At 45.3% G+C, this 16,562-nt stretch overlaps 1 protein-coding gene across 1 annotated transcript in view; it reads left to right on the top strand.

Moving 5' to 3' along the window:
- Positions 1-3,477: 3,477 nt before the first annotated feature.
- Positions 3,478-16,562, top strand: part of RSPO4 (R-spondin 4) — a 73,327-nt gene continuing 60,242 nt past the window's right edge. Inside the window, exon 1 of the mRNA XM_006860731.1 lies at positions 3,478-3,573. Coding sequence (XP_006860793.1) covers positions 3,495-3,573 — 79 coding nt within the window. The 5' untranslated portion in view covers positions 3,478-3,494. The remainder of the gene's footprint in view (positions 3,574-16,562) is intronic.

The raw sequence follows: 16,562 nt of genomic DNA, 5'->3' as shown, positions 1-16,562 counted from the left end.
ATCCAGAATCTTCTGAGGTGGGAAATTTCCACTTGAAAGGACAAGCAAACCAGCCTGGAGTGGCTAGAAGAACAGAAGATACTTCTTGAAAGAAAGACTGACAGGAAAAATACTAAACAATATAGACAGTCCAACTCATTACTACAAGAACAAGCAAATTGCTTGCCCGGGAGACATCAAGGCAAGTGGTCAGGTCCCCTCAGGGCAAACCCACTTCCAAGATTAAGACTCCATGAGAATACATGCTCTGATTGGTGACCGCATTCATCACGGATAAGGAGAAGCGAGGGAAAAACAGCAATGAAGCTGTGAGCTAAGCCCTACAACATTCAATAGACTCCTGTGAACCCAGGTGGAGACCTGGTTGGCCAGCAGTGTGGCAAGACTTGGGGACTCTTGGGCCCAGAGTCAGTGACATAACCACAGAGGACTAGAGTGGAGTGAAGCATACAGCTGATAAGATGAGAGGGCATATGCATAAGAACACCCACAATTGCAGATAATACCCACTTGACCTGTGTTCAATGACTGGATGATCAGAGCTCAACTAGAAGAAGAAAGAAGAGGAAAAAAAGAGTAATCTGATACAATTTGGTGAACTTTACCTACACCTATGGATGCAGTAGCTCAAAAGAGGGAACAAATCTTTACAGTGAGGATCATTCCCACCCCCTCCATACACAGCGTAGACAGGGATGGCCAACTTGAACATTGGCTAACCAAAATGGGGAGGGGGGAGGGCTACAAAAGCAAGAAGTGACTGGCTTACAAGCTTTCAAGAGGGAGCCTTTCACAGAGGAAGGTAGAATCTCCACTGAGTAGTATCCAATTTGTCTGGGCGGGGCTGATGAAAGGAGATGCAGATAGGTCTCTTGTGATACAGTAGTGAATAACTGTTATCAGGACTGATTGTGAGGGTTGGAAATGCAAAGGTAGACATTTTGTAGCAAAAGGAGGGGAGTAATTGACTTTGCAGTCTAGGAGCAGAGGTCCCTGGGACCATCAGTGGAGAGGAGCAGAGAGCGGGACCCTACCCAGAGAAGCAGTGATGCCAGAAATGGAGGCAGAGAATATAATGTTGAGAGATGGAGTGGCTGGGGACTTTAGACTTCACAGAGAGGGAGAGGGCTGTGTGCTGATGACCAGGGTAGGGGATGTTGGTTGATGATGCATGGAGGGGATTGTAACCATGGCAATGAAAGGGTATACAATAGGATGAATGTAAGGCTAATGTTCTCCCATGTAAACTATCATATAATTCACAGTAAAACATTAAAAAACCAAGACAAAACATCAAGACATGCCCAGCGGCGTAATCAAGGCTATAATAGGCATTTTTTTTGAACCCAGAGGAGGTGTCCTTCCTTGCCTAGAAATCAGGGAAGGCTTCCTGGATGAGGGGCATGCCTGGGCTGCCATGGTGAAGGTGGTGGGTGGGATATAGGCAGGCACTCCATAGAGATGCTGACTAAATGCTCAGAGGTATGAGAGTCTGGAAAGTGATTATCAAATAATGCAAGGAGTTGAAATCTCTGGGTCTTAAGGTGGTTAGTAGGTAGGTGGGGCAGAGACTGGAGAAATTAGAGCAAGATGGCCTTGTAGGCCATAGTGGAAGAGAACATGCTGGAACCCATGCTAGCTCTGACCTCAGTTTGCTAGGCAACCCCTGTCCCAAAACCTTGGTGTCCCCATCTGTGAAATGCAGGATTGGAGGGGATGGTTCTGACATTGCACCAAATACTCCAGGATGTTGTCTACAGTGATAATGGAACCCAGGCCCTGAGAAGGAACCCCCAGGCCCAGACTGCATCTTCAGTTGCCACAGTCTCTTATGTGCTCTCACGTTCTCTCAAGTTTCTTCAGAACTTACCAAGGTTGGGGAGAAAGAGCTGGAGAAGGAGACAGCAGCATTCACTTGCCTTCACTGATTGATCAAGACACACACACTTGGGGGGGGGGTTTCGGGGGGGGGGAGGGGGCTGTAGGATAAGCACTTGACTACAAGGTCAGTGGTTCAAACTCACCAGCAGCTCCTTGGAAACCCTATACAGGATCGCTCTGGGTTGGAATTGACTCGACGGCACTTAATAGAAACAATATTGTCCAGCAAAAGAGAGTCAAAGGTAAACTCCTCTGAGCCCTCAGACTTCTTCACTCCTGCTATGATTGTGCCCTGTTTGGCGATTAGGAGAGCTGGCATTGAATTCAGACTGCTAGCCTGCTGTATGGCATTAGGCAAGCCACTCAGCCTTTTATAAAGTAGGAGCTAATACTGTCAGTTTGTTGTACTGTGGTGGCTTGTGTGCTACGGTGATGCTAGAAGCTATGCCGCTAGTGTTTAAAATACCAACTGGGTCATTTAGGGTGAATAGGTTTCAACGGAGCTTCCAGACTATGACAGACTAGGAAGAAGGAGAGGTAAACCACTGCTGAAAGGTTAGCCAATGAAAACCTTGTGAATAGCAACAGTTGTTTGAAGATTACATTATGTGAAGGGCATTTAGCACAACACCAAGCACATGGACCCAAATGATAGCTGTCACTGTAATAATTATTGCTATTGCTTTTAGTAGGACAAAAGGAGGCAGGAGTTAGGAAGGAGGAGGGATTTGGTTCTGAAGGAGTTAAAACCGAACCTGCTTCTTCTAGTCCTGGAGATAAGGCTGGAGGAAACGCGGCCCAGGTTCCCACTCCATCACAAGTGAATTTATGAGGAGCTGGTAAATCAGTCACTTTGATTTAAAGATTATGGGCTCTTCCCAGACTGCTGTCCAGAAGGGACTAAAGGTTCTCTTGAAAAACAGAGAGGGACCACAGGGAAGATTGAGCCTGGTGTACACTCTGTATAGGAGAGAGATGAGGGAGACGTGAGAAGCTGAGGTCCAGAGAGGTAGAGACAATGAGCTTGCGAGAGAGCAAGGCCGTTGACAATAAAGGCATGAAGACAGACGGGGTGGAGGAAACAGATAGTAGAGTAGGGAAGACAGGAAAAGAGAGGGAGCGATGACTACCAGTGGTACAGGACCAGGTGCAGGCCAAAGAAGGGACAAGGAAAGAGAGAGAAACAGAGGAGGAGAGGAACGGGGGCCTCCGTGTATCTGCGCATCTGTACCTGTGTGTGTGTGTGTGTGTGTGTGTGTGTGCACCTGCGTCTCTGTGACTGGCAGAGGTATCTGAGCAAGACAGTGCAGAGCGGACGGACAATGGGACAACCGGAACGCGACGCCGGTCCAGAGCGAGTTAACGCGCCGCCCCCGGCGCCGGCTCCTCCCAGCCAGGGCAGTGCCGGGGCTCCGCCGACGCCCTCACTAGACCCAGCGGTGGGCCCCTGGGCGGACGGCGGGTCCCGGGCGGCTGCACAGACTACGCGCCCCGCGGATGCCTCTGGTGCACCCAGAGCAGCCCCTGAGCAGCGCCGCCACCGGGCCGTCGAGCCGCCCGGGGAGCCCTCGCGGGTGCTGCCTGGGTGCACCCGCCGGGACCAGACTGCCCAGATGTGGGCGCCACTCTGCCTGCTGCTGCTCGTTGCCCATGCCGTGGACATGCTCGCCCTGAACCGAAGGAAGAAGCAAGGTAGGCAGGACGACCAGGGCAGGGTGGCCAGGGCAGGCAGAGTTGCAGGCCGGGCATGGGCTTTCCATCAGGCCAGAGTCCAGCGCCATAGTCCATTATCGACATTTCTCCCACTTCACAGATAGGGAGACTGAGGTCACAGGGCACCCAGTGAGAGATCCGCTAAATGAACTGAGTCCAGGAGGAAAAGACTGGCAGGGCACACTCACTGCCCACTCCACTGTACTAGCAACATTACCAGAAAGAAGGGATGGCTCCTCATGTGCCAGCCTGGAAGTCACAGAGACTAAGGGAGAGAGTTAGTGGTTCAGCATCATTCCCAGCATCCATGCGGAGGCAGGAGGTGACATAAAGAATCCTGGGCTGGGGGTCCAGATACCCAAGTCCATCCCCATCGCTGACCCTGGTTCATTGTAGCAGTTTTGAGAAAGCAGTGGTTCCCAGTGGGCCACTTCTCTGGTGATGGAATGAGACCTGAGTCTACTTCTGCTGGAGGAGGGGTGATCTGGAAGAGGTTCAGACCCCTAAGAGCCTCATCTTGACTCCTAGATCCACTGGGAAGATGAATCAAGACTCAGCTGATAGAAAAGCCTGAACCTTCTCACTTCAGGGTACTACGCCAAGGTCCTCACTGTGAGAAGCAATCCGAGCTTGGGAGTTAGACTTGAGGCTGTCCCTGTAGGCAGGTGTTGTCTGTGGAAGGCAAGTCTGCTTGAGCTGAACAACCCCTTTGCCTCCAGTGTCCAGTCTGAGAACCAACAGTCAAAACTGCCAAGGGCCTTTCAGCACAATCTCACTGAACCCCCTCCTCTATATCCTCATGACATAGGGGTCAATCATTTTATAAAGTGAGATGAAGGCTCAGAGAGGTTACATACCTGCTAAGGTAACACAGCAGGTGAGTGGAGGACCTTCTCGCTCTAGCTCTGGTGCTGAGACCTGAGTGAGACCACATGGGTGTGAGACAAGGGGAGAATGGCTTTACACAAACAAAAAATCAAAGCAGGAAGCAAGAAAAGGCTTGTGGGAGACTCACAAGGTAGGATTGGATGGAGGGTCTGTGACCCAAGGGGTCTGACCTCTGTTATGTCTGACATAAGAGCCAAGGGAATAGAGAGGTGGGTGGGTTTCAGGTTGAGTTGGGAAGAATTTGGGACTCCATGGAGCCACTTCTCTGTGAACGGTTTAGAGCATGGGCTCTGGAACCTGCCAGCCTGAGTTTGAATCTTGGTTTCCCTGGTTACCTGTAGAGTGGTCATGGGGAGAGGGGGACTCACTGTGCCTTTCCAAGGGTCATGTTCACCCTTTAGAAGATACTTAAAATCCTTCTCAGCCCTAAAACAGAAAAATGTCTCATCTTCAAATTTAAATTTGTGGTTTGTTGTTAAATGCCATTAAGTCGATTCTGACTCATAGCAATCCTGTTTAGGATTTCTGAGGAGAGGCTGGTAGATTTGAACCGCTAACCTTGCAGTTCACAGCCCAGTGCTGATCCTATAGTGATAAATATGTACGTGTGTATTAAATGCTTAGCTGAGCAGCTCTAGGAAGTAGTAGTTGCTCTATTTCCTTGGCCATTTTGTCTATGAGGACTCACATCAGCCTAGTTGGGGAGAAGCTACTTGTGCCCCCATTTTTTGGAGGAGGAAACCAAGGTTTAACATAGGGAACCAAATTATCTGAGGTTGCACAGCAAAGCTGTCCTTGAGCCCCTATCTGCCTGGTATGACACTGAGAAGATGTCTCCTAAGTTGCGTTGCTCTTTCCTGCTCAGACCCTCATTTTCCACATCTGCGAAGGAGCTGGTATAGAGATTTTAAAGATTCTTTTCAGTTATAAAAGAAAAGGAAGAAGAAGATTGATTGAGTGTCGCAGGCTAGGTGCAGGAGAAAGAAGAAACAGGGAAAGTGGGAGAGAGAAAACCAGAAGGAGGGGACTGAGCAGCGAAGAGGGGTGGGGGTCTTGTGTGTATGTACTTTTGTAATTGTGTTATTTAAAAAAAGGAGAAGGAAAATTCAAATTCCTGCCACCCCCCACCCCCAACATCCCGCCACCTCCCTAGAAACTGATTGAGAAGGTTGAGGAATGACTCTTGGGTCCCCTTCCACAGTGTCTGATCTCCAACCTTAGGGAACACACATCTGCCCATCATATTTAGAGAGAGGGCTGTGATTCCATTTATCAGTGGGATGGAAGAGAACCTGGAACTAAAGGATTGGGGCTTAGGGTTTGAATCCCACCTTTAATTCCATGGTGCTGTCTATGATCTTTGGCAAGTAAGTGCCACGCTTCCACCACCTTGGCCTCTGTTTTCCTATTATTCTGTTTCCTTATTCTCTATTTAAGAATAATCCTTCTTATATAGCATTTTATCAGGAGGGACCAGTCCCTGAAAAGGACATCATGCTGGTAAAGGGAAAAAGAGAACCCTCAACGAGATGGATTGGTACAATAGCAGCAGCAATGGACTGAAGCAACAGTTAATTGTGAGGTTAGCACAGGACTGGGCAGTATTTTGTTCTGTTGTACATATGGTTGCTATGAGTTGGAACCAACTCCACAGCACCTAACGACAGCATAACATATTCTGCAAGATGTTTACAGGTGTTACGGCCAAACAGCTCAAGTAGATATGTTAGCTTAACTCTGGCACTCATCAGAGTATGCGTGGTAAAGAGGTAAGACAAAGAGAGTAACTTTTCCCAAACTTATTACACACCAGAGACCATTTCTCATGAGGCATCTGCTTGGAAAATTCTGCATGAGGTCCTCAAAGGTCTGACCAGCTTTCTGTTCTAGCTCTGGCAGGTGAAGTGTTCTGGAGGCACCTGGGTGTTGGTAGTGCTTCATCCACTCACTTGTTCATTTGGCAAGGGCAGCCTCTGCGGGCTCTTGTGTTGGGAACCTCGGGGACCCTGAGGAGCTGCCAGCCTAGAGGGGTGATCCCACCCTGGCCCTTCATAGCCTGACCCCTCCCTGCCCCTCTTTCGTCTCAGTGTCACCTGATCTGAGAGGTCAGGAGGACTGACTTTCTGCCCCCATCTGACTATAGCCATCACCCTTGGGATCTTGCTTCTGAAAACCATGCTTACTCAAGCTCCAGCCTCAGCTTTTTGATGAAACCTAATTTTTCTGTTTAAGACAAAAAAGAACGAAGAAAAGGCTTGGATCTAAAGTGTCTCTTGCAAAACAACATGTTGATTAATTAAGTGTAAATGAATTTGAACCAGATGGGGACGTTTCTCTTAAAACATGCTTGGGTGTCCTGTGGGGAGGGAAAGTCAGGCAGGATGATCCTCACCCTGGAATTTGGATGGAAAACTAGACCACGATGGACTTTCCTAGACATCCAGGCTCAATGGAGGCAAGATTCTCACATTCACATGACACCTTTTAGATTCTTCTCAATCTAAAGGAACCCTGGTGGCATAATGGTTAAGCACTCCAGCTACTAACTGATAGATTGGTGGTTCAACCCCATCCAGTGTCTCTGTGGAAGAAAGACCTGGCGATCTGCTTTCTTAAAGATTCCAGCTTAGAAAACCCTACGGGGCCATTCTACTGTGTCACAAGGGGTCGAATAGACATGATGGTACAGGAACATCAGCAGATCTGAGGCAACAGGGAACAGACGGGATGAACTCTCCTAGATGTGTAGATGTGTGACTTGAGTCAATTCAGTTTCCGTATTTGTGAAAACCTCTTCTGGTGGTTTGAGAGAACTCGTCTCATAAAGGTCCTTTGCGTTTTTCATGGTTTCATTGAACATTCCAGTTAATTGGCCTCATGAGGTGTTTAGTGCTCCTGTTCTGCCTCCTAGTTTATTGTGTAGTGCTTGAGGTCTTTAAAGCTGACAAGTGGCCACCATGGCTCAATTGGTCTCTTTTCACCTCAAGCAACAGGGGAAGATGGAAAATCAGGACTAGGAGGAAAAAATGGAAAGTGTGGCTGATTGCTTCCATGAATACCTGCCTCCTTTGCCATGAGACCTGAAAACTAGAAGGTGCCTTGATACCATTACTGATGACTACTATTACTATATAGGAGTCATGATCAAAAGGGGCTAAAACACAGAACAGGATTTCAAATTTCTCAGACTCCAGAATTTCTGGAGCTATAGCGTCTGGATGAACTCCTGAAACTATTGCCCTGGGATCATCTTAAAACCTTAAACTAAAAATATCCCTTGAAGTTTTCTTAAAACCAAACTGTAGTTTAGCATAACTAGTAAAGAATGTTCATTTTTCTGTCCACTGTGTATTCATTCATCCTTTCATCTAGTGAAAAGACTGCAGCTCACATGAATTCAGAGTTTTTCAAACTGAAGTTTGTAACTCATTAGTGGATCTTGGAAATAACTTTAGTAACTACGACTAATGGAATGAAATAGAATGGAATTGAAAGGAGAGGAGAGAAAAAATGGGAAAGGGTATGAAAAAGAAAGGAGCAGACTGAATGGAACAATAGAGAAGAGAATCAACTAATATGAGGTCGGCAAACTTTCTGTGAAGGGTTAGGTTTTAAATATTGTAGATGGTGAGGGTCACACATGGTCTCATTTACATATAATTTGCAAATTAAAACAAAAATTTACAACCCTTGAAGACTATTAAAAACCATTCATACTTCACAAGCTGTACACAAACAAGAGTAAACCATGGACCATTTTGCCAACCTTCTTTTTTTTTTTTAAAAAAAAGGAAAATATCAGACTTCGTTGCAGGTGTTCAGTGTAATTATTGTTTCTGTTGCATGTATGCATGAGTGTGTGCCTGTGTGTGTGTGCACATGTGGATGCATGTGCACGTGTGTGTGCAGTGTATGTGAACATGTGCACATGTGAGTGTGGATGAATGTGTGTACTACACAATGACATCAAAGTGTTTTGTTCTTTACAATGCAATAGACTGTTTTTTCAAATGGTTTTAGATTTATTGAAGAATTTCCCAGAAAATGCAGAGAGTTTTCACATCTCCTCTCTCCCACCTCCCCCATGCACACTGTTTCCCCATTGTTAACATTTTCCATTCCAATTATGTTTGTTGTAATTGATCAACCAGTAATGATATATTACTATAGCTAATTCAATAACCAATGGACTGCAAACCACAAACATGGTTCGAGCACACCATCCACTCTGTGGATTTTCTGAGAAAAATTTAAAGCCACAGAAACCCCATACAGGGTCGCTCTGAGTTGAACCGAGTGAACGGCACTTAATAATGACATAACTTAAGCCCATAGCTTACATTAGGGCTCACAACTTGTGCTGTAAGTCCTGTGCATTTCAGGAGCTACATCGTGTACCTGCATTACAATATCATACAGAATAGTTTCATTGCCTGAAATGTCCCCTGTGCTCTTTGTCTTCCTCCTCCTCTCCCCACCCCTGATTTTTTACCACGGTCTAAATAGTTGAGCCATCTTAAGAGCTCAGCCCTTTTAAGGCATGACCCACTGTTATTCTCAAGGAGCTCTGGTAGCATAGTGGTTACGAATCGGGCTGCTAATCTCAAGGTCGGCAGTTTGAAACTACCAACTGTTCCGCAGGAGAAAGATGAGGCTTTTTTGCTCCTGTAAAGATTTGCAGTCTTGGAAAGCCTGTTTAGGGTCACAATGGGTCAGAACCAACTAGATGGCGGCACATAACAACAACAACTGTCATTCTCACAGCATCTGTAGGAGGCAGGTTCTATGCGGTTCTAAGAGGATCCTTGTATTATACACAAGGAGACTGAGGTCTGGTGTATTATACACAAGGAGGTGAGGTCCTGGTACACAGCTAGTAGTCAGAAGCATTGAGATGTGAACACAGTAAGTCTGACTCGTACACCAAACTGCCTCAATGATCAACAGCTGTTCCAGATACCTTTTGCAGGCCCTCAGATTAGATGCTTGTTTCTAATCACCCTGAATATGGAAGCCATGCCCTTCCTGAGTTGTGTGGATTTGAGCCCTGGAAACTAGGGAGAACCTCAGCCCTAAATATTCTGCTGGATCAGAAACCCCTAAGCACCCTGGGTGGTTCCATTTTACATTGACCTTCATGCTAATCATCACAGTGGATGTGGTTGTCCCCTCCCTTTACAGAACAGGAAAACTAGTTCAGAGAGGGGTACTGGCTTATTCAAGACCATCCAAATATGCGTGTAACCGGGGTCTGCCTGTTTCCAGAATGGGGAAAATACTGCCTACTGAAGACTTCAGAAAACCCATTGAATGCTGCCATTAACCACCCTCTTGCTTGGACAATACTTAACATTTGCAGAACACTGCTGTTCTCATTGTCTCTCTGTGGTTCTGGAATCAAGGAGTGTTAAGGCTGAAAGGGCTGAGAGAGACCTCTGAAATTTAAAAATGGAGACTCAGAGTTAGGAAGCGCCTTGCCCAAGGTCGCCAGCTGGTAGTAGAAGTGGGCGTGCAGAAGGAAAGAGCATGCAGCTGAGGAAGGCAGCCTGCTCCAGGGCTAGGATAGACCCTCTCAGAGCCTTGGCTTTTCCTGTGTAACTTGGGAGTGCTCAGATGGCTTGGCCTTTCTTCCAGACTGGAATAAATGTAAAATGAGAAAGGATATAGTCACAGAGACTGGCTGAGGGTTTTACCCCATTAGGCCTTTTGAGGTACCCAGGCAATACAGAGGCCTTTTGAGGTACCCAGGCAATACAGAGGGGGCCTGGTTGAGGCCTAGGGCCAGACACATAGCCCTTCACAGCCTGGAGGTCAGCCGTTCAATTCTGCCTCACACCATGGATCTAGTCAAGACCAGTGAACAAAATGTTTCTCACCTCAGAAAATTCTCCATTCTCAATGGATGAACCCAGGAGCCTGTTTCCTTATGGCTTGCTTGTTTGAGGCATTCCCGACCCATTTATTTTATCTTTGTTTTTTTTTTTTGTTTTTTATGGGAGGGAATCAAAGTTGGCCCCACAGTGCATCAGGTCATTTTTGTTGCTGAGTAGTTGTCCATCCTGTCATCATTTTTAAGAGAAATATTTGATGTCTAATCTTGTCAATGTATGACATGTATTTATAGATATGGTATATATGGTAATGATGTGCGGTGGAGTCAGTTCCAACGCATAGTGATCCTGCAAAGGGTTTATAAGGCTGTAAACCTTGACAAGAGCAGGAAGCCTCATCTTTCTCCCATGGAACCACTGGTAGTGTCGAACTGCTGCATCCGTTGTTGTTAAGTGTCGTAGAGTTGGTTCCAGCTCGTAGCGACCTTGTATAGGGTTTCTGAGGAGTAACTGGTAAGTTTGAAGCACTGGGCTGCTAACCGCAGTGCTTCAAATGGTCAGCAGCTCAGTGCTTATCCTACAGCCAAGAAAATCCTATAGAGGCGTTCTACTCTGACACACATGAGGTTGTCATGAGTCAGAATCGACTTACTGACTATGGGTTTGGTTGCATTTTTTTTTTTCTGTTGATGAGTCCTTCAAGTTCAGAGGGGGGAACTGACTTGTCAAGGGTATACAGTCAGGACAAGGAGAGGTTGGAGTGTGCCCCCAGCACTCCGTGGGCCAGAGCCTCCACCTCTCTCAGCCCTGCAACAGTCAGCTCCATCCAGAGACCCACCCTTGGGGATCCCTCCAGATCCATTTGGGAATGGCTTGTTTCTCATCTCCTTGGGTGAGGCTGAATCCTCTGGACTCAAAGGCGGCTGACCCACCACCGCCTACCCCAGAATGATTTCTTGCAGCAATGCTGAGTGATTCATAGGGTCCCTGCCCTGTGGCCTATGGTGGGGGCCGAGGGGGCCCTTGGGGATGACGGGGTTTTGTTTCACCAGCTCAAAAGAAAGGCATCCCCAAGCCTGGGGGGCCGAGACCACATGGGGGAAACCACTGTCTTTCTCCAGAAGCCTCCACTTTCCCTGGAGCCTGACAGCAGTGCCCACATCCGTGGGGGTGGAAGACACAGAAGGAGGAATGTCACGACTGCCCTTCCGGAGCCTGCACTTGTGTTGGCAAGTGGGCACAGCTGTCTCTAGCAAGTCCCAGATGAGCAGCAGGAGGCCAGAAAACTGTCACATGAAGACCCTGGGCTTGGAGGTCAGCGTGGCCTTTAGGCCAAATCCTGTCTACCACTCACTAGCTAAATGACCTTGGACAAGTCATCTCCCACTTCTGTCCCTCACTTTGGTCATCTGGGAAATGGGACGTGAAACACTAGACAAGGTGACACACAAGGAGTGCTCACTCCGTAGCAGTTAGGAATATCCAGGGCCAGACAAGGAGCATGGGAATTGGGCTGACAGGTCCAGACTCAACTCCAAGCTCTGCTACTTATGTGCTTGGGCCAAAATATTTCACTCTGGAACCTCAATGTTGTTTCCTGGTATATTATGAAGATCAAAATTATGCATGTAACCCACCTGGCACATAGTAGATGCTTAGTAAATGCTGATGATGGCTGTGTGGGATGGGGAGATTGGCTCTTTCAGTGTGTTGTTGCCTTGCCTCTGTGTGAAATCCTCAGAGTCTAAGAGGAGCCCACATTCAGAGGTCCTAAGTGCTTTGTGACTGTGGCACTGTGCCTCAGCCTCTCTGAGCCTCTGTTTACTCCTCTGTGAAAGTGGGTCTCAGAGGACGGTGGTGAGCACTGAAGGACATGACCTGTGAGTGAGTGCCAGGACATTATAAATGTACAAATGGTGGCTATGTGTGGGGCCCAACATGAGGTTGTGGTGGGGTCCAAGGTTTTGCCCTCTGCCCACTGCAAGTTGAAGAAACTACCAGAAGCTGCCTTTTGGTCATGTTCTTTCACCTGTCTTTCCTCCTGTGACAGACGGCTAAATTAATAGCACAGTATCAACATTGGTCTTGCAAGCACCTGCTCTTGTTTTGCGTTATATTATTTTTATTTAGTGTTATTTATGATACTTATTTTTACATTGTTATGAATTACTTTTTTTTTAATTACTTATTTTTTTTTAATTTTACTTTAGAAATGGATTTCATTTATTCGTGCATTAAAAGTATTCCATGGACTTAAATTTTTTTTCTTCATTTGGGGCACTTTCAGCTTGTTAGGTTTTTTTTGAGTGATGTTTCTATTGCCATGTATTTTTTGCAGTTTAGTTCACATTTACATTTTTACTACTTTTTATTATTTAACTTCATTTTTAAATGTTATTTTTTTTGACATTATTGTTCATTCTAATGATTTCTATTTTCTTTTCATTCACTTTCTCTGGAAATCTTCATATGTTTTATTTTTCTTTTGCTCTCACTTTTCTACTAAGTAACCTGACTTTTCTTGTCGATTTGTCAGACTTCCTTATCTTTCCTGAATATTAAACCCCTGTCGGTTTTGGCATTAAACATACCTTTTTTCCTATCTGATACTCACCTGTTAACTTTGCCTTTGGTGTCCTTTGGGAGAGGAAAATGTTACTGGTGATACAGCTGGTTACTGGTAGTCAGATCTGCTGTTTTTATTTTGGATTCTTCTGCTTTCTGGCCTCGGTCTTTTGTGAGCACTTTGTCCCTACCCATAGGGTGTGAGGCCCTGACTCTTTGTCACTCTGTAATGACCCCTTCTTATGAGTGAGTCTTCCTTAAGGAGTGTTGATAGGCCTGATGCAGCAACTCTGGTCCTCTCTCAGGACACTCCCTCCTGCCGATTCTCAAATGCTTCCCTGTCCCCTCATTCTGGAGTGCCCCTGGCATCCCTGTCCTCTAGTCAGTACCCATCTGTTGAACACTGGCTGTTAGCCGGACCCTATCATTGGGACTCCAGACTCCATGTAGGGCAGGCTCAGCAGCGGTGAGAGCCACTAAAGGAATGAAAGAGGGGTCAGCATGAGCCACTGACCTTGCAGACTTAGAAATGCACGCTTGAAGGACAATCCATTGGGAGCTCCCTGAGGATCCCCAGCAAGTGACTTACATTGTCTTGGCCTCCTCTGGCTCTAAGAACTCCTTTGGCTAAATCACTTCCATTTATAGATCATCTTATTCATCCCACTGCCCCAGAAAGAAAGTACTTGCTCAGGACATTTGTCTGCAAAGCCGACTTTGAAGGAGGGAAGTGCTCTTAAGGATTTCTTCCCTACACTGCAGCCAGTTTCAGAGTAAAGCTGACTGTGAATGAGTCCCAAGCAGCCCCCTTTCCCTTGTGCTTAGACTCCTTGCAGCAATCACCCTTACAAATATCTCCAATGATGTTACAGAGCATAATCACTACTGCTCCTGCCTGTCCCCACAAACAGCATGGGGCCCATCTCTGCCAAGTCTCGGTCCTAAGAGAAGAGTGACTTAAATGGCCTTTCTTAGCTTTGTAGCCTGGATTGATATGAGTCAGAACCAACTGTAGAGCACTCAACAACAACAATGACAGTACAATTACAGTAATCAAAACACTCTGATGCTATATATAATAGACAAATGGGCCAATAGAATAGACTAGAAAATACAGAAATAAATCCACAGATCTATGGTCAGGAGCCTGGTGTGGCGCAATAGGATAAGCACTCGACTGCAAGGTCGGCAGTTCAAACTCACCAGCCACTCCTGGTAATCTCTATACAGGAACCGACTCGACAGCCTTAACAACAAAAATCAACTGATTTTTGACAAGGGTGCTGGGTCTATTCAATGGGGAAGGAAGAGTATCTTTAATAAACAGCAGTTAGAAAATGTGATTTCCAAATGCAGAAAAAGACACAGGACCCATGCCTCACACCATACAGAAACAAATTTAAAAAGGATTAATGTCCTACATGTGCTTACTAAAGCCATAAAAATATTAGAATAAAGTGTAGGGGCAACTCTGTTGAGCTTAGTTTAGTTTTTAACAATAGATTATCTAATATGTTAACAAAAGATCAAACAGCAAAAGACTAAATAAATGAGACCTCATAAAAATTTAAAACTTTTGCTCATCAAAATATTTTACTAAATACTGGGTTTGGGAGGCTCAGGACCGTAGTCTCAGGGGACACCATGGACAATTGGTATAAATAGCATAGTCCACAAAGACAGTGTTCTACATCCTAATTTTGTAAGTAGCTACTGGGATCTTATAAGCTCAGAAGCAAGCAGCCATCCAAGGTTCAATTATTAGTCTCTCCCTGTGAGGAGGAAAGAAGAATGATGGAAATTGAAGACACTTGGAATCTATTAGTCCATGGACTAATGGAATACTTGAACATCAGTCTCCACAACCCTGAGACCAGAAGAAATAGATAGTGCCTAACTACCACTACAATTTGTTCTGAACAGAATTGCATTTAAAGGTTCTAGGCACAGTGGGAGAAAATGGAGGGCAAAACTCAGTATTATATAAACCAGACAAAATGTATTGGTCAGAAAGAGATTGGAGGAACCTATGACTATGACCTTTGGTCACCCTTCAGGTCTGGAACTGAATTCACCCTTGGCTCAATTTTCAGCCAAGCAGTAGATGGGTATCTAATGGGGACAACAATTCTAGTGCAATATGCACATCATGGAACGTTCAACCATTCAAGATTTAAAAAGGCAGCATTTATCTAAGTACAAAATTCAAAAGAGTTGTAAAAGAAGGTTGGATGGAAGCAAGAATCAGAAGGAGGAAGTGGAATAATTGATGTTATCTAGAGGGGATTGAAATCACTGAAATTAAATCAAGTCTATGATTTGTTGCCACCACATGTCTGTCAGTTTGTCGTACTGTGGTGGCTTATGAGTTGCTGTGATTCTGGAAGCTATGCCACTGGTATTTTAAATTCCAGCAGGGTCACCCATGGTGAACACATTTCAGATGAGCTTCCAGACAAGACAGACTAGGAAGAAGGAATGATGAACTACTTCTGAATATTTAGTCAATGAAAACCTTATGAATAGCAGAGAAACACTGTCAGATATAGTGCCAAAAAATGAGCCACTCAGGTTGGAAGGCACTCAAAATGTGACTGAGGAAGTAGAGTTGACTGTGATGATGCAAATGGAGTAAAGCCCATGGGGCCTTCATTTGCTGACGGGGCACAACTCAAAATGAAGAGAAACAGTTGTAAACATCCATTAATAATTGGAACATGGAATGTACGAAGTATGAATCTAGGAAAATTGAAAATTGTTGAGAATGAAATGGAATGCATAAACATCAAAATATTAGGCATTAGTGAGCTGAAATGGACTGGTATTGGCCATTTTGAATCTGACAACCACATGGTTTACTATGCAGGAAATCACAAATTGAAGAGGAATGGTGTTGCATTCATTGTCAAAAGAGCATATCCAGATCAGTCATGAAGTACAAGACTGTTTGTGATAGGATAATATCCATGCACCTACAGGGAAGACCAGTTAATACCACTATTATTTAAATGTATGCAGCAGCCACTAAAGTCAGTGAGGATGAAATAGAAGAATTCTACCAACTTCTCCAATCTGAAATTGATCAAACATGCAATCAAGATGTGTTGATTACTACTGGTGATTGGAATGCAAAGGTTGGGAGCAAAGAGGAAGGATCAGTAGTTGGAAAGTATGGCTTTGGTGTTAGAAATGATGCTGGAGATCGCATGGCAGAATTCTGTGAAATCAATGATTTGTTCATTTCAAATACCTTCTTTAGACAGCATAAAAGATGACTATACACATGGACCTTACCAGATGGAATACATGGAATCAAATTGAGTACATCTGTGGAAAGAGACCCATTGTCTCCATATCATCAGTGAAAAAAAGGCTAGGGTCAGATTGGGGAACAGACCATCAATTGCTCATATGTAAATTCAAACTGAAGCTGAAGAAAATGAAAATAAGTTCACGAGAGCCAAAATATGACCTTAAATATATCTCACCTGAGTTTAGAGATCATCTGAAGAACAGATTTGATACATTAAACACTAAAGACTGAAGGCCAAAAGAGTTGTGGGGTGACATCAAGAACATCATACAGGTAGAAAGCCAAAAGTCATTGAGAAGACAAGAAGGAAGGAAAAGGTCAAAATGGGTGTCAGAAGAGACACTGAAACTTGCTCTCCAATGTAGAGGTGC

This window comes from Chrysochloris asiatica, unplaced genomic scaffold, assembly GCF_000296735.1.
Source record: "Chrysochloris asiatica unplaced genomic scaffold, ChrAsi1.0 scaffold00039, whole genome shotgun sequence".
Lineage (NCBI taxonomy): Eukaryota > Metazoa > Chordata > Mammalia > Afrosoricida > Chrysochloridae > Chrysochloris > Chrysochloris asiatica.
Note: the sequence above shows the minus strand (reverse complement) of the source record. Positions and strands in the feature narration are given on the sequence as shown.